Source organism: Mustela erminea, chromosome 19 (assembly GCF_009829155.1).
Source record: "Mustela erminea isolate mMusErm1 chromosome 19, mMusErm1.Pri, whole genome shotgun sequence".
NCBI lineage: Eukaryota > Metazoa > Chordata > Mammalia > Carnivora > Mustelidae > Mustela > Mustela erminea.
Window position 1 is genome coordinate 13359047 of NC_045632.1, and position 22822 is coordinate 13381868.

Consider the following 22822-nt stretch of genomic DNA (forward strand, 5'->3'; position numbering starts at 1 on the left):
AATTAAAATTACTATATCTTGTTGCTGGATTGTTCTAATTATACAGTGCCCTGCTTTGTCTCATTACAGTCTTTGTTTTAAAGCCTATTTTTTCTAAGTATTGGTACCTTAGCTTTCTTTCCATTTCCATTTCCATGATGAATGCCTTCCCGTCCCTTTCCTTTCAACCTGCATGTATTTGGGGTCATAACTGAGCCTCTTGCAGGCAGTGTATACATGGGTCTTACTTTTTTACCCAATCCATCACCTTATTTCTTTTGATTGAAGCATTTGGTCCATTTACATTCACAGTAATTGTTGATAGTTACTGCCATTTTGTTACTTATTTTGTAATTATTTTTGCAATCCTCTGTTCCTTTCTTCCCTTGCTTTCCACTCTCATTGTTTTCTGGCTTTTAGTGAAACACAGAGATTTCTCTCCCCTCCCTTTTTTGTATATCTATTACTGATTTTTGGTTTGTGGTTTCCATTAGGTTTGCATATAATATTTATCCATATAACACTCTATATTAAGCTGATAGTCACAAGTCTGAACCCATTCTTTTTTAAGATTTATTTATTTATTTTACAGAGAGAGAGAGAAAGCTAGAGAGAGAACAAAAGCAGGGGGAGTAGGAGAGGGAGAAGTTGGCTTCCCACAGAGCAGGGAGCTTGATGTGGGACTTGATCCCAGAACCCTGGGATCATGACCTGAGCCAAGGGCAGATGCTGAACAACTGAGCCACCAGGCGCCCCTTCCTCCACCCCACATTTTAAGTCTATGGTGCTGTACTTTATATCCTATTGTGAATCTATTTACTGATTTCTATAGCTATATTTAGTTGTACTGCTGTTGATCTTCCTACTTTTCTTACTCCTGTTTATAGCTTTTCCTTTCCACTTAGAGTCCCCTTCAACATTTCTTCTAGGGCTGATTTACTGCTCGTGTATTCCTTATGAAGAAAAGTTTCTGTCACGCCCTGCAGTGCGATGTCACTTTTCACCAGAACCTGGTGCTTCAGTAGCGTCTCCTACATGTGTTATGTGCACCCTACTGTTGTGGCTGAGCCCCTTTTGCCTTCAGTTAAGCCACTTGCAATGGCTCTCTCCCCGTTGCTGGCAGGGTTTGGTCCCTGTACTGTTAAAGGGGCAGTGTGGGGCAATCCTGGGTTTGAGTTGAGTCAGACCAGGCATCTGAGTCAGATTCAGGCACCGAACAGCAAGACACTCTGTGTTGTCCTGAGAGGCTTTCACTGGTGGGTGCAGCCTGCAATCAGCCCAAATGCCTGCCCCCAACCCAGTGCTGGGGCTGCAGTCAAACTCTTGTGTGAGCTTATCTTCCCTTCTCCCCAGGACAGAAGTCACTTTGCAATGGTGCTGGCCCCTGTCCAGACCATCTGCACACTGCCACGCTTGAGGCGCCGCTTCTGATACAGTCCCACAGAAAGCGTGTTGGAGGGGAAGGGATGGGACTGCTGGAGAATGCAAGCATGTTAGCAAGGTCTGTGCTGTTCCGCTTGTGGGAGAGGACCCAAAGTCACTTTGGAGAACTGCAGAGCGGGGTCCACAGGAGAACCTGGCACACACGGTACTAGCAGGGTTTTCACTGCTCTGCTGTGGCAGGGGACCTGCAGCCACTTTGGATGGACTCCAGTAAGGCTGGATTACAGAGGGTGGGGCATGCCAATGCCAAGCGAGGTGAAGAGAGTCCATTCTGCAGTGGTCCTGCAGGCGTCCATGTTTCTAGCCTAGTGGTGGAGGTGAAGGAAATGGCACCTGACAACTCTTTTATTCTTTGAGAAGTCACCTAAAAATCCCTGCCCCTCCAGCACGTGATCTGAAACCAGAAAATAAATCTCCTTTCAGTATACATACGGCATTTTTCCAACTGCTGCCTCTATGCTGTATCTCAGTGGAGCTGTTTTTATGCATCTCTTCATGGGCAGGGACTCCATTTCCTATTACCCTTCAAAGCCACCAATTTTTTAAAGGTCCAGGTATTAAGCACCCTGATTTTAAGAACTCAAGAAGTTAAGCCCTTCTGGCTTTCAAAGCCGAATATGATGGGTATTAAGTTTCCCAGTGTGAGTTCCTGGTGCCCTGGGTACCTGGTGTGGGGTCTGCTTCTCTCCATTCTCTGTGCCTGCAGTGTCCCTCCCGTCCACAGATAGTCTTGTAGGTCAGTTTGGTTCCCTGCCCTTCCTACCCTTTTTGATGTGGCCTCTTCTCTACATTTACCTGTGGGGAATCTGTTCTCCCAGTCTTTGGATTGTTTTCTGGTTTATTTACACTAAGGTATATATTACCTAAGTATCCATGGGACAAGGTGAGCTCAGGATCCTCCTACTCTGCTATCTTCCACAGAAGAAAAACCTCTTTCAGTCTCTCTTAACTCTTAAATTTTGGCTGTCATGAGCTTTATGAAATAGAAGTCGTCAATTCTAATAGCAATGTTTATCCATATTCCATATGTCTTATCTTTTTAGCTCTATATTCAAATCACCCTTGCCTGTTTTACAAAACTATGCTCCCAGTTTATTCTCTACTGCTTTCCCTTATGTCTTTACTTTTTGGTAACTTAAGTGTTCTGTAAAATTTCAACATCTGTGTTTTTGCTGTTACAGATAATATATTCTGTATAATTCAATTTTAAACTTACTGAAATTTATTTTATGCCCAGCATTTAGTTTATGCTGGTGAATACTCCATGTGTAGGTGAGAAGAATGTGCATTCTGCTGAAATATGGAGCAATGTTTTATGCGTATCTATTGAATCAAGTTAGCCGATGATATTGGTGGTGTCTTCTATATCCTTACCGTTTTGGGGTCTATTAATTAATAATTTGGGGGGCTGCTAGCTAGCTCCACTGGTAGACCACGCACCCCTTGATCTCGGGGTTTTGAGTTCAAGCCCCACTTTGGGCATGGAGATTACTTTAAAAAAAAATAAAATTAAGGGGCACCTGGGTGGCTCAGTCAGTTAAGCCTCTGACTCTTGGTTTCCACTCAGGTCGTGATCTCAGGATCAAGGAATCAAGCCCCAAGTCAGGCTCTGAGCTCAGCCGAGTCTGCCTGAGATTCTCTCTCCCTTTCCCTCTGCCCCTCCCACTTGTGTGTGCTTTCTGTCTCCTTTAGGAAAAAATAAAAATGGAAAAAAATATTTTAAAAGAATTTTTGAAGGCTTATTCTTATGTACAAATACATTTAGCATTCTTACATTTTCTTGATTAAATTTTATCTAATATTTTAAATGTCCTTATGTTATCTTTGGTAATATTACTTTCCCTAAAGTTGACAATTTCTTATATTAATATAATCACTCCAACCCTCTTCTTAGTATTTGTGTCTTACTTCATTCCACTTCTTTTAGCTTTTCTCTATTTTTGTAATGAAGGATCATTTATTACAGACTGCATAGAGTTTGCCTATGCATTTAATATAGTATGACAATCTATTTATAATTCAAATATATAAAATATTTAAAGTAAAAAACTGAAAAGAATTGTGGGTACAAACGTGTAAGTTACTTGCTCTTGCCTATTCTCTCAGAGAGAAATCGGAGAATAACCATATAGGTGATATTAAGAATACAATATTCAGGGGTACCTGGGTGGCTCAGTGGGTTAAATTTCTACTTTCGGCTCAGGTCATGATCTCAGGGTCCTGGGATTGAGCCCTGCATCGGGCTCTCCACTGGGTGAGGAGCCTGCTTCCCCCTCTCCCTCTGCCTCCCTGCTTGTGATTTCTCTCTCCATCAAATAAATAAAAAGTTTTTTTTAGGGGGCACCTGGGTGGCTCAGTGGGTTAAGCCGCTGCCTTCGGCTCAGGTCATGATCTCAGGGTCCTGGGATCGAGTCCCACATTGGGCTCTCTGCTCAGCATTGGGCTCTCTGCTCAGCAGGGAGCCTGCTTCCCTATCTCTCTCTCTCTCTCTGGCTGCCTCTCTGTCTACTTGTGATTTCTCTCTGTCAAATTAATAAAATCTTTAAAAAAAAAAAAAGTTTTTTTTAAAAAATAGAATATAATATTCAAAAAAAGAACGTAACATTCACAAGATAATCATTTTGGTTTTTCATCACTGAGCATTTAAACACATTCACTAAGGCAAAAATAAAGTCACAACACAGATGAAAAGTTTTCTGAGTTCTCTATGAACATAGGTGTATTTACCAGGTCAGTGTGATACTGTGATTCACAAGAAATATATATTTGATCTTTGTCCCTGTTTCTGGCACAGAGCTTCTAAAACCATTGGAATTTCCTAAATGATGAGAGAAAAGATGTCTTTTCTTTTGTTAATGAGGTGACTTTTGGAAGGTATCTAAGTAAGGACGAGGGTTGGTTGCCAAGAGAACCAACCATATGATTGGAGGGTTGGAAGTTTTAGTCCTACCCCTGACCTCTGGAGATCTGAATGGCTGGAGACTGAGTTCAATCAATCATTAACTGCTGAGGATTTAATCAATCATGCCCATATAATGAAACCTCCATAAAACCCCAAAGAGACAGGGTTCAGAGAGCTTCCGGGTTGGTGAACAAGTGGAGATTCAGGGAGAGCAGTGTATCAGGAAAGAGCACAGACGCTCTGTGCCTTTCCACATACCTCGCCCTTCATATGGCTATTTCTGAATTATATCCTTTTACAAAAAATCATTAATCTATTAAGTAAAATGTTTCCCTGAGTTCTGTGAGCCACTCTAGTAAATTAATCAGACCTGAGATGGCTGGGGGTCATTGGAACCTCCAGATTACAGCAAGTTGGTCAGAAACAAGAGATGAGAACATGGATGTGTGACTGGTGCCTGAAGGGGGAAGTGCAGTCAGTCTTAACCTTAATCCTTAACCTGTGAGATCTGACAGTATTTCCTGGTAAACAGTGTCAGATTTCAATTGAACTGTAGGATACCAAGGTGGGTCAGAGAATTGGGACTTGGTTTGGGTAAACCCACCCCTACACACTAGAATTGGTGTGGTCATAAACTTTTTTTTTTTAATATTGTATTTATTTATTTGATAGAGAAAGCACACAAGCAGGGGGAACAGCAGAATGAGAGGGGGAAGCAGGTTTTCCATTGAGCAGGGAGCATGATGTGACACTCGATCCCAGGACCCTGGGATCATGACCTGAGCCCAAGGCAGATGCTTAATCAACTGAGCCACCCAGGTGCTCCTGGTGTGGCCATAATCTTAAGCAGACTTTCACAAATAGGGTTCCATAAGAGAACTGATTTCAGTGAATATTGTCTTAAAAACCCCATGGAAGGGGGACGCCTGGATAGCTCAGTCAGTTAAGCATCTGCCTTGGGTTCAGGTAATGATGGATTGAGTCCCACACTGGGCTGCCCTTGGAAGTCTAACATTACTTTTCTTCCTGTCATTTCTCTACAGATTTATTGTTCTTTGTTGAAAATGCTACAACAGGGACACCAGGGTGGCTCAGTGGGTTAAGCCTCTCTGCTCAGTGGGGAGCCTGCTTCCCATCCCCTGCCTCCGCCTACTTGTGATCTCTCTCTCTCTCTGTGTCAAATAAATAAATAAATAATCTTTTAAAAGAAAAAAAAAAAGAAAGAAAATGCTACATCAACTGGAATCCTGAGCCACCATTTTGAGCTACTTTTGATTTAGGTTTCTCCCATCTGTGTTGCACACATCAATAAACTATTTTTCTCTTGTTAATGTGCTTCTTGAGTCCCAGCCAATAATGTATAAACCTGACTTGTACACTGAAACTAACGCATTCTGTGTCAACTATATTTCAATTTAAAGAAAAGGGGGGTGGGAACCTGGGTGGCTCAGTGGGTTGGGCCTCTGCCTTCAGCTTGGGTGATGATCTCAGGGTCCTGGGATCGAGTCCCGCATCGGGCTCTCTGCTCAGTGGGGAGCCTGCTTCCTCCTCTCTCTCTCTCTCTGCCTGCCTCTCTGCGTACTTGTGATCTCTCTCTGTCGAGTAAATAAATAAAATCTTTAAAAAAAAAAAAAGTCCAAGCTAAGACAGTTACAGGTGGAGTTGTGCCTCTACTATACTCATAAAAATCACATCTAGGCCATGTGAACAGAAACATCTCTTGGGTTGGAACAACTTGTATTAGAGGAATGTTTTGGGGCTTTTTTGGTTTTAATTTTTTATTGTGTTACATTGGTCACCACACAGTACATTATTAGTTTTGCGGGGTTTTTTAAAGATTTATTTATTTATGTATTTATTTGACAGACGGAGGTTACAAGTAGGCAGAGGCAGGCAGAGAGAGGAGGAAGCAGGCTCCCTGCCGAGTAGAGAGCCCGATGAGGGGCTCGATCCCAGGACCCTGGAATCATGACTTGAGCTGAAGGCAGAGGCTTTAACCCGCTGAGCCACCCAGGTGCCCCACATCATTAGTCTTTGATGCAGTGTCCCGTGATTCATTGTTTACATATAACATGTAGTGCTCCACGCAATACCTGCCCTCCTTAATATCCCCAACAAGAGGCTAACCCATTCCCCCACCCCCCTCCCCTCTAAAACCCTCGGTTTGTTTCCCAGTGTCCATAGTCTCTCATGATTTGTCTCTCACTCTTATTGCTCCCCCCCCCCTTAGAAGAATGCTTTGGTAGGACTCTCCTGTGAGGCAAGATCCCCCCAATGAGTTTGTCCACGGAAAATTTTAGTAAAAAGCATAAAGAGGCTAAGACAATCTATCATACGGTATTTGAGGTATTTTAAGTCCTTGGCAAGACTGAATGAAGTAGAATCACTGCTAGCACTGGAGGAACTTTTCAATGTGTGTTTGTTTCTCTTAGGACAAGTTGTTCAAAAGTAAAGGTGAGGTCATTAGACTGTAGCGATTTTGCAGCACCCCAACCTTGGTGGGTCACTATCCCATGCCAGGATCTGAACGCCCAACAGCCTTCTCTTCACGCAGCGACAGAACCCTCTCAAATGCCAGGACTCCTTCTTTCTGGTGCAAAGTGTCAGGAACGCGCATGTTTCTTCCCCTACTCCCCTCACCTCAAGGGACAGTTCCTTCGTTTCACACCAGGGACCATTTAAAATAACATACTAAAAGGGCACCTAGCTAGCTCAGTCGGTGGAACTCAGGACTCTTGATCCTGGGGTCCAGGCTTGATCCAAGCTCCAGCCCTATGCTGGGTGTAGAGATTACTTAAAAATCTTTAAAAACAAAAATAAAAATAAATAAAATAATATACCTAAGACTGCTACCCCTAAATCTGATCTCCAGGCCCTGGCCTAGTCCAGACCACGATTCTCACCCTGTGGCTATCTCGAAACCCAGCCCATTCTCCCGGAACCCTACACCTTCCATCCCTGGTCCCCATGGGACACGTCTACCCCAAGACATCTCAGAATCAACCATGTCCAAAATTCAATTTATGATCCCTCTGAAACCTTCCTACCTTGCCCTCCTGATTTCCATTTTCACAAGACATTCATGAAAAACAAAAGAACAGCACAAATAAAGACTTGGTTTTACACTCCTCACTATCAATCACACCCACATCTGATGCAGTAACTGCCCGTTGGTTCTATTTTTAAAATCTATCCGGATTCTGACCACTTCCTCCCTCTCTTCTGGCACTACTCTGGTTCACCCACCCTCAGAACATTCTTGGGAGTTCGCTGCACCAGCCCTCTCACGGGTCTCTAAGAATCCACATTCACGCCCCAACCTAATCTGCTTTGCTCTGTGGAAAAACGTGCCTACTTTTTTAGTCCCCAATGACATCAAGTCCTTCTTCTACTCAAAATCCCTACAGCTCCCAGAGTCCTCACAATGAGAATACAACTTCTCAGGAAAGGCGTGCTGCCGCCTCACGCTCCGTCCCCTAAGGGCAGAATCCTCCCGCCTCAGGCCCTCTGCAGCCCCCGCCCCGCCAGCCCCTCAGCCCGGAGCCCGCTCCCGCACGCAGCCTGCTCCCGCACGAAGCCTGCCGGCGCTCACACATGCGCCCCCGCCCACCCCCGGTGTCCCGGACACCGGGGCCGGGGCCACAGGGCCGCGAGCAGGCACCCCGCGCAAGGGCCTTCGGGGTAGGGGTGGGGGGCGGCGGGGAGGAACGGGGGACGAGCGTTTACCTCAGCCGAGTCCCTGGGCGCGGCCGCCGCCATCCGACTCGGTGGACGAAGCGGAGCCCGGAGCGGCCCGGGTCTAGGTCGGGGAAGCAAACAAGTCTTGCCCCAGCCGCGGGGCCACGGTGGGTGGACGTCGCCAACCGCGAGCCTCCGACTAGTCTGTGAAACGGCGACGACCGTTCCACCTCCGGCCTGAACAAGCAATCAAACCCCCCGGCTTGAGCAGATGCTAGCAAAAAGCGACCAAACGCTCGGGGAAGATACCGGAAGTCCCGCCCACCCGCTTTTCGCACTTACAGAAACGCCCCTCTCCCGGGCCTTCCTTGGACTGCGGCGCTTAGGCTTTTGGGTACTGTAGTTCTCTATGAGCCAAAGCTCCAGGTTCGTGGCTCTGGGAGGAGGTTCCTGGGAAAGGCGAGGGACCACTGCGAAGGGCGTGGTCAGTGGTACGCCCTACTGCTCCAGGGTGTAGTGGGACTTCTCTGCTGGGCCGGGGCCCGCATCCGGATATCGTGAAGTATGCGCTGGACCAATCACAGACATGCTTGTAGACACATTATTTCATGTGTTCCCCAGAGCCACAAAATCAAAGGGATACACACCACCACTAAGTCTTTCTCTGTCCAGTCATATCTGAGAGCTAATTAACTATTACCTTGCTGGTTTTTAAATACATATAGAACGGAGCTTTAAGATCAGTTTTGCGAAATTTAGTTCTGGTTAGGGACGCCTAATTCAAGAGCCCCTTGGCGCCAGAGGACACTGGGAAACAGAGGTTCTAGGTCCCAAGGGGGACTTAGCTCCTTCTGAAAGAGGCCGCACTTAGGTTTCTGGAGGGTCTGACTGCAACTGAGCACCTATTTGGAGACATGTTTTTTTAGAGTCCAGGAAGTTCAGCATGCTCTCAGAAGCTAAACATATTCTTTCGGATGCTCCCAAAGGCTACAGATCGAAATGCACAAAGTTTTCCAGTTAGTCACAAAATGTGTCCACTGTACTGTAATTCAAATGCATGCGCTCTGAAGAATTAGCCAGTACTAGCAAATGAACCGTGTATGTACAGCGACAAGAGGGAAAGTACTCCAGATAGAGGCATGACAAGGAAGATGGAGGAAGATGTGCTACCCTGAAGCAAGAGTACAAATATGGATCTGTGTAACCTACGATGTCGTGTGGTGAGCTTTTATCCATTCACGTCTCTTATTCACTGTCCTTATATTCACTTCCTTTAAGATCTGACATTGATCTCAAAAGCAGAACAATGAAAGAAATACTATTTTGATACAGGACAATGTCTGCAGTGTTCACGGGTGGAGCAGGCATGCGAAGTGCGCTCTGAATCCCAAAATGTAGGGGTATCATAAACCCATGATCTCATCTCATTCCCGAAAAGTGGTTATCATTTCCTCTGTGATTACAGGCAGTATTCTGCATGAGGAATTGATATCTCAGAAAAAGTTGTAAAATGCAAATTATAGAAAGCTATTAATTTTTGTAACTGTGTAAGGTGATGGATATTAACTAGAGTTGTTGTAACCATTTCATAGTGTATACAAATATGGAATCATTATGTTGTACACCTGAAACATAATGTTATATGTCAATTATACCTCAGTTTGTAAAAGGATTTTATATATTTGTCAGAGAGAGAAAGAGAACACAAGCAGAGGGAGCTGCAGGCAGAGGAAGAAGTTCAGCAAGCTCCCGCTGCACAACAAGCCCAATGAAGAACTGGATCTTGATCCAAGTCAAGCAGACTGAGCCACCCAGGTGCCCCTGCTGTCTCCTGGGCCACCTGCCCCACACATAACTCCTCCCTCCTCCAAGGCAGGTGCAAACTGTTGGCTGAAAGATTCTTTGGACCATCCCAATTCCTAATATATATCGCACTATTCCTTTGTCATGTTGTCTATTACAATTTTTGTTGTTATAATTTTTTTATTTTATGAAAGATGGAAACTGAAAGGAAGAGTTGGGAAGCCTGGGTCTGGCTGGCTTCAGTTCACCCTCAAATCAAACAAAATCGGTTTTTTTAACAGTTTGTTTGAGATCTATTTCACATACCACAACATTTACTCTTTTTTAAAGAGTACAATCCAAGTGTGGTGGAGGTTTTTTGGTTTGTTTTTTTAGTATATTCACCAGGTTGTACAACCATCACAACTATCTAATTTTTTTTAAGATTTTATTTATTTATTTGACAGACAGAGATCACAAGTAGGCAGAGAGGCAGGCAGAGAGAGAGAGAGAGGAGGAAGCAGGCTTCCTGCTGAGCAGAGAGCCTGATGCGGGACTCGATCCCAGGACCCTGAGATCATGACCTGAGCCGAAGGCAGCGGCTTAACCCACTGAGCCACCCAGGCGCCCCGACAACTATCTAATTTTTAAACATTTTCCTTACCCCAAAAAGAAACCCCACACCTGGGGCACCTGGGTGGCTCAGCGGGTTAAAGCCTCTGCCTTTGGCTCAGGTCATGATCCTGGGGTCCTGGGATCGAGCCCCACATTGGGCTCTCTGCTCGGTGAGGAGCCTGCTTCCTCCTCTCTCTCTGTCTGCCTCTCTGCCTACTTGTGATCTCTGTCTGTCAAATAAATAAATAAAATCTTAAAAAAAAAAAAAAAAGAAACCCCACACCCATCAGCAGTCCTTCCCTTTTCTCCCCTCACCCAGTTCCTGGAACCACTTATCTACTTTCTGCCTCTATGGATTTGGTTCTTTTGGGCATTTTGGATAAATGAAATCAGAAAATTTGTGACCTCTGTGTCTAACATACTTCATTTAGCATAATTTTTTCAAGGTTTTCTATGTCGTAGATGTATCGGTATTTCTTTCTTATAGCTGAAGAATATTCCGTTATATGGATAGACCCCCCACTTTATCTTTTTGTCAGTTGATGGACTGCTGGGTTGTTTCCACTTCTTTGCTCTCATGGGTAACACTGCTGTGAACATTTGTGCGCAGGTTTTTCCATGTATGTGTGTTTTCGGTTCTCTTGGACCTAACCCTAAGAGTGGAACTGCTGGGTCATGTTGAGCCTCTCTGCTTCACTTTCTGAGGAACCATCAGACCGTTTCCAAAGCACTGACCTGTTTGGAGTCAGTCTTGACTCCTGTATTCCCACAGCTCTCAGCAGCTCCCGGCTGACAGCGCCCACCATAACTGGCCACACTTGACACCTCCCTACCTGCAGCCCCTTTTTCCCCACCGGATCCCAGGTCCTTAAAAACAGGGATGATGTTAATCCATTAGCTGCATGTTAGTCCAGTGTCAAATCTATTTGGATATTCTCAGCTTTCCTGTGAGGAGATTGGGCACAAGGTACCACAACTGACAGATAATATCCCTGGAAAAGTTTTGTATCATGAAAGTAGTTCCTTGGCTTGGTCTGAGAGACTGCCCAAAGAAATTGTTCATGCTTCTGGTTAGGAGCAAGAAAAGAAAAACCTAAAAAACATAAATAAATAATTTTGAAACAAAGGGGAAAAAATCCTGACAGTCTCTCTTTTGTACTCAGGAAGTTGGATTTTATCTTTTTCAATATGTTATAATTATTAATGGACTATGAGAGCTAAGAAGTAAGACTCACTGCATATATGGATTTATTTTCGGTTATATACTTCTAGTTTTCTTCTTTAGAGTGCTCTGGACAGAGCTCTCGAGGAGTAAGTCCTGCTCAGGTCCCCAGTTGCGGGTCGTCCCTGCAGCTGTGGGCTCCATGCTGGCTAGCATGTCCTGCATCATTTTCGTTTGCTCTCATAGATCCTCTGAGAATATACCGGGCATAGAATTCCCCATTTTTGTTCCCTTTAATAAATTTTGCTCTTTCCTCAATCTCTTGTTTTCCATATGCTTTCTTCTTTTGGATCTAATAACTAAAATACAGATATAATGTTATTGAGGTACTAGTAAATGAGGAATAGACAAAAGGTGAAAGGAAAAGTATGGAAAAATAAAGTACAAAGAGTAGAATTTTCAAGATAAAATGAATGTTTTTCATCTGAAAAGCATGGTGAAAACTGAATTTAAATTTATTTAACTCCCCCAAATAAAGTTATTTTCCCACATCTTATAAATGCTTTATAAATTCTCAGTTAAAAAAAATAATGTCGGCTGATGAATGGATAAAGATGTGATGTATATACACAAAGGAATATTACTCAGCTATAAAAAAATGAAATCTTGTCATTTGTAATGACATGGATGGAGCTAGAGTGAATTAAGTCCATCAGAGAAAGACAAATATATGATTTTACTCATATGTGGAATTTAAGAAACAAATGAGCAAAGGGGGGAAAGAGAGAGAGAGAGAAGCAATCCAAGAAACAGACCCATAGAGCACAAACAGATGGCTACCAGGAGGAGGTGGGGGGGAGATTAAGGAGCTCACTTGCTGTGACGAGCATTGGGTGTCGTATGGAAGTGCCAAATCACTATATTGTACACTTGAAACAAATAGTACCCTGTATGTTAACTAACTGGATTTTAAATAAAATTTAAAAAAAAAAGAATACAGAAAAGCTATACTTCAATGTAAGGAAAAGACATTGAAAAAGTATTTCCTAAGGGTAAACAAGGACAGTGGTGTCAGTAAGCATCACTGGTCACTGCACTACCGGCCTTCCGGCCTGTCTCTGACTCCTGTGTCTGGGGTTGTGAGAGAGGAGATCCACACACCGGAAGACTGGCACGGCTGAATCAGACAGTGCACTCGAAATATTTTGGCTCTAGAATTTTTGTAAGAAGCTATCTCAGAGCTTCTACAAAATCAGGTTTATGTGAACACATATGCTGCCTTCTCCTCACAAAGATTTGCGGGCATGGTGAGTACCTCTCCTACAAGTGTCCATTCTGGGGGTCTGGATCCTGTTCCCACATCAGATGGAGGCAGACTGTGCAAGAGAGACATCTGTCTCCCTGTGTTCTAGACTCAGGAATAGTGCCACCCTGAGAAGTGTGTTTAAAGGAAGATTTAGTCTGGGGGAAGTTTGGTCTCCTGAACTCTGCTCTTGGTCCTTGGAATTGCCCCACAAAAGGAACCGAGCAACCCAAGGCTGTTTTCCCCTCTGTGCAGTTTGATGAGAACACTTCATTTCTGCAGATGTGGCTGTAAATATTCACCTTCATTACCTCAAACTCCACTAAATCCCTCTTCGCTTTGCCTCTGCAAACCAAACCATGAGGGCCCGCTCAGCTTTTGTGTGAGTTCGCATCTGACAGGACAAACTGGCCCTGTGTTTACCTGAGTAAATGAACTTCTCCAGCTCCTCCTCATTCTCTGGAAGCAGGTAGGTGGACTCATCCAGGCTCTCGCTCTCAGAGTCCTCACCCACATTGTCGTCATCTTCGTCTCCTCCCAGGAATGGTACGCTGACATTGTTATAAAGCCACACCAGTTGCTGTCTTTCCTCCGCGTGCACCAGCCGACTGGAGAAGAATGTGCATGAGCTTAAGAGCGCAGCTTTCACGGGGAATCATTCTACCTTAATCCTGCGACTTTTGCTTGAAAAGCAATCACTGTACCTGGCGGTAGGCGCGGGAAGGAGGCAGAAACAGACACTCTCCTGTGCGTGCTGACAGGCAGGAAAGGAAGTAGCTCAGGGCCAGGACTAGGTGAGGTGAATAAGGAACTCATGTGGAGTATAAGAGAATATAATAATATCTTCTTTTTAAACTACATAATATCTCAATGCAACATTTTACAAAAGAAAAAGGAATGCCAAGAGATCCGTGACGAACAAAATATCAACATTTTAAATAAAGTCCAGACAGGTATTACTGATTCTTCCTTTTGCTCGCTCTCCGGTGTGGCTTGGTGCAACACTATTACTGATCCTGTATTTAAAATGTTGGCATTTTGTTCATCATGGATATTTTTTTAAATAATTGTAGATTTTATAAAATACTGCATTAAAACATCATTCATCTTGATGACTGAGTGTTTTGGCACCCTCTTAAATTTTGTATCTGAGGGCACCTGGGTGGCTCAGTTGGTTGAGCAGCTGCCTTTGGCTCAGGTCATGATCCTGGACTTCCAGGATCAAGTCCCGCATCGGGCTCCCAGCTCCTTGGGGAGTCTGCTTCTCTCTCTGACCTTCTCCTTTCTCATGTTCTCTCTCACTCATTCTCTCTCAAATAAATAAATAAAATCTTTAAAAAAAAAAATTTTGTATCTGAGGTGAGTGCCTTGCTCACTCCACCAGGTCCAGCCTGGAAAGTGGATTTTTCAGTAGCTATCTCTGATGTGAAAAGCAGTAACAGAATGCTTTCCTCTTTCCTAACATACATACCCTCCTAATTGTTTGATGTATGTAAGTAGGAAGAACTGGCCTGATCCTAAATATTGTTAACAGTAATTACCCAAATCCTGGTCTCCAATGTCTTGATTACAGTTGTAAAATTTAGGTTGTGTCAAAAAAATCAGGAATGATGGTAAGTATTTTAGCTCAATATTTTTTTTTAAGATTTTATTTATTCATTTGACACAGAGAGATCATAAGTAGGCAGAGAGGCAGGCAGAGAGAGAGGAGGAAGCAGGCTCCCCGCGGAGCAGAGAACCCGATGTGGGACTCGATCCCAGGACCCTGAGATCATGACCTGAGCCGAAGGCAGCGGCTTAACCCACTGAGCCACCCAGGCGCCCTTAGCTCAATATTTTAACAAATTGAAATGAGTGGGAAAAAATCCATGATAAACCAAATATCAAAATTTCAAATAAACATAGGACCCAACAGTGCTGTGTGAACCATATGAGAACCTAAGTCAAAAAAAAAAAAAAAGAAGGTGAATCCCTATGTATATGTTTTTATGTATTTTTTTAAAAGATTTATTTATTTAGGGTGCCTCAGTGGCTCAGTCAGTTAACTTTTGCATCGGCCTGAATGGAACTGGAGGGGATTATGCTGAGTGAAGTAAGTCAAGCAGAGAAAGACAATTACCATATGGTTTCACTTATATGTGGAACATAAGGAATAGCACAGAGGACATTAGGGGAACGAAGGGAAAACTGAAAGGGGGAATCAGAGGGGGAAATGAACCGTGAGACACTATGGACTCTGGGAAATAATCTGAGGGTTTCAGAGGGGGAAGGGGTGGGCAGAGTTGCCTGCTGATGGGTATCAGGAGGGCATGTGTTGTAATGAGCACTGGGTGTTATATGCAAACAACGGATCATGGAACACTACATCAAAAACTAATGTACTGTATGGTGACGAAAATAACAAATTAAAAAAAAATAAAATTTTAAAAAAATTTTTAAATTTTTGGGGCATCCGGTTGGCTCAGCTGGTTAAGCAGCTGCCTTCGGCTCAGGTCATGATTCCAGGCCATGATTCCATGAGCCCACATCTGGTTCTCTGCTTGGCGGGGAGCCTGCTTCCCCCCTCCCTCTGCCTGCTGCTCTACCTACTTGTGCTCTCTCTGTCAAATAAATAAATAAAATCTTTAAAATTTTTTTAACTTTTAAATAATCAGCATTTTCATTAAAAAAATATAATGCTTTTCAATATATTCTATCCTACTAAAATTGTATTCTGTTCTAATTGTTTTTTTCTTCATTTACATTGTGACCCAACATGAGTACAGTCCATATTCTGAAAAACACAGGTGGGGAGGTTTAGAATGACAGTAATAATTTAGTGATTTTAAGAATTATCATCATCAGCATTACTAAATAATAGCCTGGTTAATTTGTTATGTCTTACTTGAGGTTGGTAATGTTACTTAGTAAATACTTACTATATCACATAAGAAATCGCGATTCCAAATACCAGGGCAATGGTAAAGGCTACACATGCAATTATAATTACTTGAACAAGAGCAGGTCTGTGCGAAATCAGTGCTAAAAATGGAAAGAACGGTTCACATAAAATTTCATTTCACTTGTGTCTATCAGTTAATATATTTGTTAACCATATTGTTATTTCAAAGGGGGATGGGAGACAAAATCCAAAGTACCATAAAAATAGCATCCTTAAAAAATATGGAGGCTTGGGGCACCTGGGTGGCTTAGTGGGTTAAAGCCTCTGCCTTCCGCTCAGGTCGTGGTCCCAGGGTCCTGGGATCCAGGCCCACACCCGGCTTTCCACTCAGCAGGGAGCCTTCTTCCCCCTCTCTCTCTGCCTGCCTCTTTGCCTACTTGTGATCTGTCTGTCAAATAAATAAACAAAATCTTTTAAAAATAAATAAATAAATAAATAATATGGAGGCTAGATCGCATGGCCTGTGTGAACAAATACACTTTGAATTCCCATGGAAAGGAATCCCCAACTCTATTTGCCTCCTCTGCCTCTGGTTCTTTGCCAAAGCCCGGCTCTCACTCTGTAGGGATGCTGCCCAGATCACAGGATCCCTGACTCGGTCTAGCAGCACCTGCCAGCTCTGTGGCCGCAAGGACAGCAGCTTTAGTTTGGTGACTCAGGTGTCTCACGGATGGTGTCAGGGTGTGCGGTGCCGTGCTGAGAGGGTGTTAGAAACTGAGAACGCCATTCCCCCAACCTGCATTCCAGGTCTCAGCGCTCGCCGGTGTCGGATGTGCTCTGAGATTCCGGCTGCTCTTGCTGAGGTCAGGTGGACGACTCTCCCCCCTGCCTGAGACGAGAGAAGAGTTACTGTTCGCACAAACTGAACAAAACAGCAACTCCGCGGCGAGTACGCTCTTCGGCTGCTTGCAAAACTTCACACACCACGGAGATTACTCTTCACCCGCACTTGGCCGTCCCACCCCCGTCCCTTCCATGGCACAGAAAGTTCAGCAACTGAACGAAAAACGCCCTGAGCTTCACGCCTCAGTGAAAGCTCAGCCGAGCATGGCGGGAAGAAAGTGCTCTGGGAAAGGGCTAGCGGTGTCTTTGGTGTTGAGGAGAGATGAGGGCAGCTCCCAGGAGGGCTAAGGGATAGGAAGATGGGTTTTGCTTTCTAAGATGGGAGAACGGACAGCGCTTTCATAGGAGGACGGGACTGATATTTAAGCTGTGATATTTAAACTACAGGAAATGAGGAGGGACTTGTCACCTGTGCCTGTGCCAGTCGGTGGAGATGGACGGTGGTGCACTGGCTGGGGCCATCCTCGGCCTAGAAAGAAAGGAAAGCAGAGAAGGAGGGTGAGGTTGCAGGTGGATGGGGAGGAGGATGCAGATACTCTGTTTTGACTGCTTGGATTTTGCCAGTTATGGAGGAAACAAGGCCACCCCTCAAGGCGAGCCTGAGGTAATCATGTTGGGGGTTTTCTAGAGCAAGAAAAATTGATATGAAAGTCCCCTGCAGAACAGGAGAGTAGGTGGGTTAGGGAAATGAGAAACATACACACACACACACACACACACACACACACACACACATATATATATATATATAATTATTTAAAGGTTTATTTATTTATTTTAGAAAGAGAAAGAGGAGGGGCAGAGGGAGAGAGAGAATCTCCAGCAGACTCCCTGCTGAGTGCAGAGCCCAAAATAGGGCTTGGATCTTAAGACCCTGAGATCAAAACCTGAGCCAAAACCAAGAGTCAGATGCTTAACTAACTCTATCACCCAGGTACCTCAAGAAACATATTTTTTTAAAAAGATTTTATTTATTTATTTGACAGACAGAGATCACAAGTAGGTAGAGAGGCAAGCAGAGAGCGGGGGCAGGGAAGCAGTCTCCCTGCTGAGCAGAGAGCCCAATGTGGGCCTCGATCCCAGGACCCTGGGATCATGACCTGAGCTGAAGGCAAAGGCTTTAGCCCACTGAGCCACCCAGGCACCCCAAGAAACATATTTTTTAGTAGTTTCTTAGAAATGAAATTTCTGACTATATTGACTATATTTTCTTATTTTCTGTATTTTTAAGGCATTTTATTTATTTATTTATTTTTTATTTTTTTAAAGATTTTATTTATTTATTTGACAGACAGAGATCACAAGTAGGCAGAGAGGCAGGCAGAGAGAGGGGAAGGGAAGCAGGCTCCCTGCTGAGCAGAGAGCCTGATGCGGGGCTCGATCCCAGGACCCTGGGAACATGACCTGAGCTGAAGGCAGAGGCTTTAACCCACTGAGCCACCCAGGCGCCCCTAAGGCATTTTATTTTTAAGTAATCTCTGCACCCAACGTGGGGATTGAACTCACAATCCTGAGACTAAGAGTTGCACACTCCACTGACTGAGCCAGGCTTTCCTATTTTCTGTATTTTTGAGGTTTTTCACATCTGAGGTTTTTTCACATCTGACAGACTGTCCCTCCCAGGGTTAGCTATTTCCTAAAGTTCATGGAAACCTCCCCTCTGAGCATGCCTTTGATATAAGCTAACCAATCCAGAGCCCACAGCTCCAACTACCTCTCACACAACAAGCCAATGTTTCCCCTACCCTAAATATTCCCAGGGCCAGGTGCTGGACAACTAGAAACCACTCCTATAGCCCAGAGCCCACCGAAATCATTCCAACTATCCACTACTCTGTGTCCCTACCCCACTTCACTCTTTCTTTCCCATGAAAACACCAATAAGGACTCTGAGCCATGCTCCTCCCTCTTGCCCTGCTTCTAGAAATCTGTGAATATAATGTTCTTCCATCATGAACAATCATTTCTGTGTCTATATGTCTTATCATACCTGATTAAAATAAATCCCAGGCATATTTCAGTACTCTGGGCCAAAAAGTAAATACATCCTTTTTGTATTTATAAGGATTGCCAATTGCCCTCTGTAGAAGTTGCACTCTTTCCTTGCCTACACACAAGATATGAGATTATATACACTTGAAGCTAATAGGATGTTATACATTCATTATACTTCAGTTTTTAAAAATGTTAGATTGGGGCACCTGGGTGGCTCAGTCGTTTAAGAGTCCGACTCATGATTTCGGCACAGGTCTCAATCTCAGGGTGTGAACTGAAGCCCTGTGTTGGGCTCCACACTGGGTGTGGAGCCTACTTTAAAAAAAAAGAAGCAAGAGATTATATTTCCCAACTCTTTTGCCAGTTTTCTTAATGAAACATTTGCCCACTCTCAACATGATAGCTGAAAATTGGAATGAGTATTTCCCTTATTATGAGTTAGGCATCTTTTCATATAACCAAGAGCTAAGGGTTACAGAGAAAATTGGGAATCTTCCAATGATCTAAAACAATTCTGTCCTCTATCTCCATATTGGAACCTGCACTTGGGACCCAAAGCTTGGACGCACCAGAGGTCTCAGCAAACCTCTAGTGTAAGCTCATAACACCAGTTAGTTTCAAAGTAAAGATTAAAATGCAGGTCTACTGATACCTTGGCAAGAATTCAATCTCTGGGCTTTGGCAGTAGGGGGATGAACAGGCAAGTGAGGTATTCATAGCTGAGCTTTAGAAAAGTTCCTAATGTGTTTGGGAGGGCTGCTGTATTGTTTTTAAGATTTTCTGTATTTGGGGCCAGCTGGGTGGCTCAGTCATTAAGCATCTGCCTTCAGCTCAGGTCATGATCCCTAGATCCTGGGATCAAGCCCCAGGTCAGGCTCCCTGCTTGGTGGGAAGCCTACTTCTCCTTCTTCCACTCAGCCTGCTTGTGCTCCCTGTCTCGCTGTCTCTCTCTCTTTCTCTCTCTCTGTCAATTAAATAAATAAATAAAATGTATTTTTAAAAAGTCTGTATTTCCTGATGCTTGGACATCTGTGCTATTTTCTAATCCGTTCTGAGTAGCATCATAACTAAACCAACCACCCACAGGGCACTCCTTTTTCTGATTTGCAGAAAGGGCTGTACAGATTAGTGATGACCACTGTGGGGCGCCCTCTGGAGCCATATACCACAGCAGCTCTGGGAATGTTCCTGAATCCCAGGTACCATCCCAGATCCCTTGACTTACCATTACGCCCTGTGAATTGCTTGGGCATAATAGGTCTTGGAGCTAGAAAGCCATTCAAAGGGATCAGAGAGAAGAGACAAGTTTAAGACAGATTTAGGAAAATAAAGAAATAACTTGGTATTAGACAAGGGGACCTAATAGCTAAGAAGGTAAATACTGTTAATAAATTTATTATAATGCCTCAAAGAAATATGTGGCTTAATCTGCAATTTGTTCTGTTTCTATCTAGCATTTCCTTTCATGAATATGGGGGGTTAAGAACATAATGCATTTGCTTTCTGATCTGTTTTTGCAGTCACATGAGCTGGTTGAGGACCTGACAGATTTGAAGGGATCTGTGCTATCATCGGAAGGTCAGAGAGCCAGGGCCAGGGAGGGCCCCATGGCAATATCCTTTCCTCCTACAGAATTACAAGCTATTATATTGTGCAGATAGCATTTCCCTTGTACAGAATAGAAGTCGTTTATAAGTACCATGTCTCTTCACAAAGAGTTACTGCCTGGTTCACCAATTGTCAGGGTCATTTTCTCTGTTTTGAGATAAACAGAGTTTTAGGACTTAAAATGCAAAGCATAGAAAACAGATAATTATAAAGAACATTTTATGCTTGCTGTATCTGGATTCCTATGGTCTACCACCAGAATGTGCCCCCACATTACAATTAAAGCCATACAGACACATTCAAATGATCCTGAGGCAGGCAAAGTTTCTGTGTGTGATGAGTGAAATGAAAGAGAGGCACAGTAATCCCTGAAAAGAAAGCACAGCTTACCAAGAAAGAATAATACCGGACTAATTTTCAAGCAATGCTTATCTAATTATATTACTGTATGGCGCATGCTCCTAGCAAATACGTAAGACAAGACACATTCATACAGTGAATAGGATGACCCCAGACTATGGTTCCCATTTCACCTAATGAGTAATACAATGACTTACCTCTGAGTCTTGAGAAAACACCTTCCTGCTTAGTGACATTTGTGGATGTTTGTGACTGTTTGTAGCCTTGAAAAGAAAACTTGTAGCAGTGAAATGTAATTACCCCTTCTTATTTCCCCTGAAACAAGTAAAAAAATAGTTGAAGTTACCCATTAAGTCTGTTGCTAGATCAACTGGTTGGAACTCACCTCCATAAGGCAAGCATAGAAGAAGTGGGCATTCTATTAAAAACAAAACTAGAAAGGTGAAAGAACTTTGAACCTTGTCCATCACTCCAAAACTGTTAGTCTTTCAGCATACGGATGAAAGGATAGATTTAGCTATAGCATAGTATCTGCCCTGTATTTATGAGGAACTAAGAAACTCTGCTCCCTACAGAATGTTTGGGTTCTGACCTGGAGTTACCAGTGTGAGGTCAGCTCACGTTGCCACATGGACTTCCTCCACGGAACCAGGTCAAACAATGGGGATACTAACAGGATGGGGCATGGGAAGAGGCTCATCTGTGGAGAACAGAACCAGGGCCCCGCCCTCGGGGAGTGTACAGACCAGTGAGGAGGCAGCAAAGATCATTGAAAATTCAGTGGGACACACAAGAAGCCAACAGAGAACACAGTAGGGCTGTGTAGTCAAAAGCCTAAATTCTAGTCCGAGTCTCTGGCTTCCTAGACCTTCCTGCTTGATCAGGTAACTTAAGCCTTGGGTTTCAGCTTCCTCATCTGTAAAAACAGGAGAAAGAAATAGCACCTACCTCACAGGACTATAGCAATGTCTGAATAACGTAACCCATGCAAAGCTCAAAAAGTGTTGGCACTGAGTGTTAGTTCTTGCTGGAAAACGGGAGAGCATCTGCAAAAAAGCAATTCAGTACACCTCCACCCTCTGGGTACTCTTCAGAACCATAGACCCCTTTGGCTGCCTCCAGAAATTTCTTTAAAGGAGATTAATTGAATCATCTCAAAATGTGGAAATGGAATTGAAAATAGCATAGAAGATTGTCCCTTGTACATGTCCTTTGTCAATCCAGTAGTTCTCAAAATACCCAAGGCAATTTTTGATTCACCTCTACCAATATCAATAGCAGACCAGATCTTCGGTCTGTGAAGCCCCCTGGGATTAGAAACTGGTTCCACTTGCACTGTACCTAAAGGCCAGCTATCCTTTCTTTCTTTCTTTTTTTAGATGTATTTATTTATTTATTTATTTATTTTAGAGAGGAGGGGAAGGGGCAGAGGAAGAGGGAGAAAGAGTCTTAAGCAGACGCTGCGCTAAGCACACAGCCCAACTTGGGCTCAATCTCATGACCCTGAAATCACAACTTGAGAGGAAACCAAGAGTCGGATGCTTAACTGACTGTACCACCCAGGTGCCCTGCAGCTCCCCTTTCTGAATGTTTGTGAGATGACAAACCTAAATAAAACCCTCTAGATAGTTATACCCATATAGTGGACTATCGCCAGCTTCTTGCTTTACTCTTACAACACCCTTATTCCCATTCCTGTCTTCCTTCCATCCAGCTATACCTGGGGGATGATCCATGTAAGAACGTGGCTCCCATTCTCTTTCTATGTTCTGCAATCTCAGAATTGCCATTCGGATCCACCTGGACATGTTCATCTGCTATGTCTCTTTGGAGTTTTTGTTGTTGTTGTTGTTGTTGTTATTAAGGAAGTTCCATGCCCAGCACAGAGCCCAAACAGGGTCTGATCTCATGACCCTGAGATCAAGACCTGAGCCAAGAACAACAGTCAGAAGTGAGCCACCAAGGTGCCCCTTTGGGCTTCTTTTTGGACTGTTAATTACCCTATGGGCACTGCTCCTGCTAGACTTGACTTTGAACTGTCAGGATCCCCATGGACACTGCTTTCTCTGGAGCTGGTTTTAGGATATTAACTTCCCAATGGTTACTACTGCTTTGCCCAGTCCTTTCCCTTAGGTCTCTGGATACCTGGCTCTTCAAGACCTGTTCCTGAATTGACTCATGTATTCCATGCAACCTGCCCTGCTGGATGAA

General features: G+C 43.8%; 2 protein-coding genes across 10 annotated transcripts in view; both read right to left on the minus strand.

Moving 5' to 3' along the window:
- LOC116579356 (zinc finger protein 671-like) overlaps positions 1-8340 on the minus strand; it is a 55863-nt gene extending 47523 nt beyond the window's left edge. For 2 of the 6 annotated variants that reach the window (XM_032324630.1, XM_032324628.1), the window contains exon 1: positions 8051-8338. Coding sequence is in view for 3 of the 6 variants with exons in the window: in XM_032324619.1 (XP_032180510.1) it covers positions 8051-8083 (33 nt within the window). In the remaining 3 variants the exon portion in view is untranslated. Of the gene's footprint in view, positions 1-8050 lie in introns of all 6 variants that reach the window. The other 4 variants (XM_032324619.1, XM_032324622.1, XM_032324624.1 and 1 more) reach the window with 4 other exon arrangements.
- A 3231-nt stretch (positions 8341-11571) lies between these two features.
- On the minus strand, positions 11572-21941 carry C19H19orf18 (chromosome 19 C19orf18 homolog). Of its 4 annotated transcripts, none has more exons than XM_032324828.1 (8): positions 20997-21941; positions 20809-20874; positions 19869-19910; positions 17058-17117; positions 16542-16634; positions 15783-15885; positions 13288-13472; positions 11572-11920 (listed from the first exon to the last, which is right to left on the minus strand). In XM_032324828.1, exons 1-8 carry the CDS (start codon positions 21076-21078, stop codon positions 11802-11804), a joined length of 750 nt encoding a protein of 249 aa, XP_032180719.1. In that variant the 5' UTR covers positions 21079-21941; the 3' UTR covers positions 11572-11801. The 4 variants fall into 4 exon arrangements, with proteins under 4 accessions (XP_032180719.1, XP_032180718.1, XP_032180720.1 ...); XM_032324827.1 differs by having other exon boundaries at positions 16542-16639; positions 17057-17117; XM_032324829.1 differs by lacking the exon at positions 19869-19910 and having other exon boundaries at positions 16542-16639; positions 17057-17117.
- Positions 21942-22822: the final 881 nt, after the last annotated feature.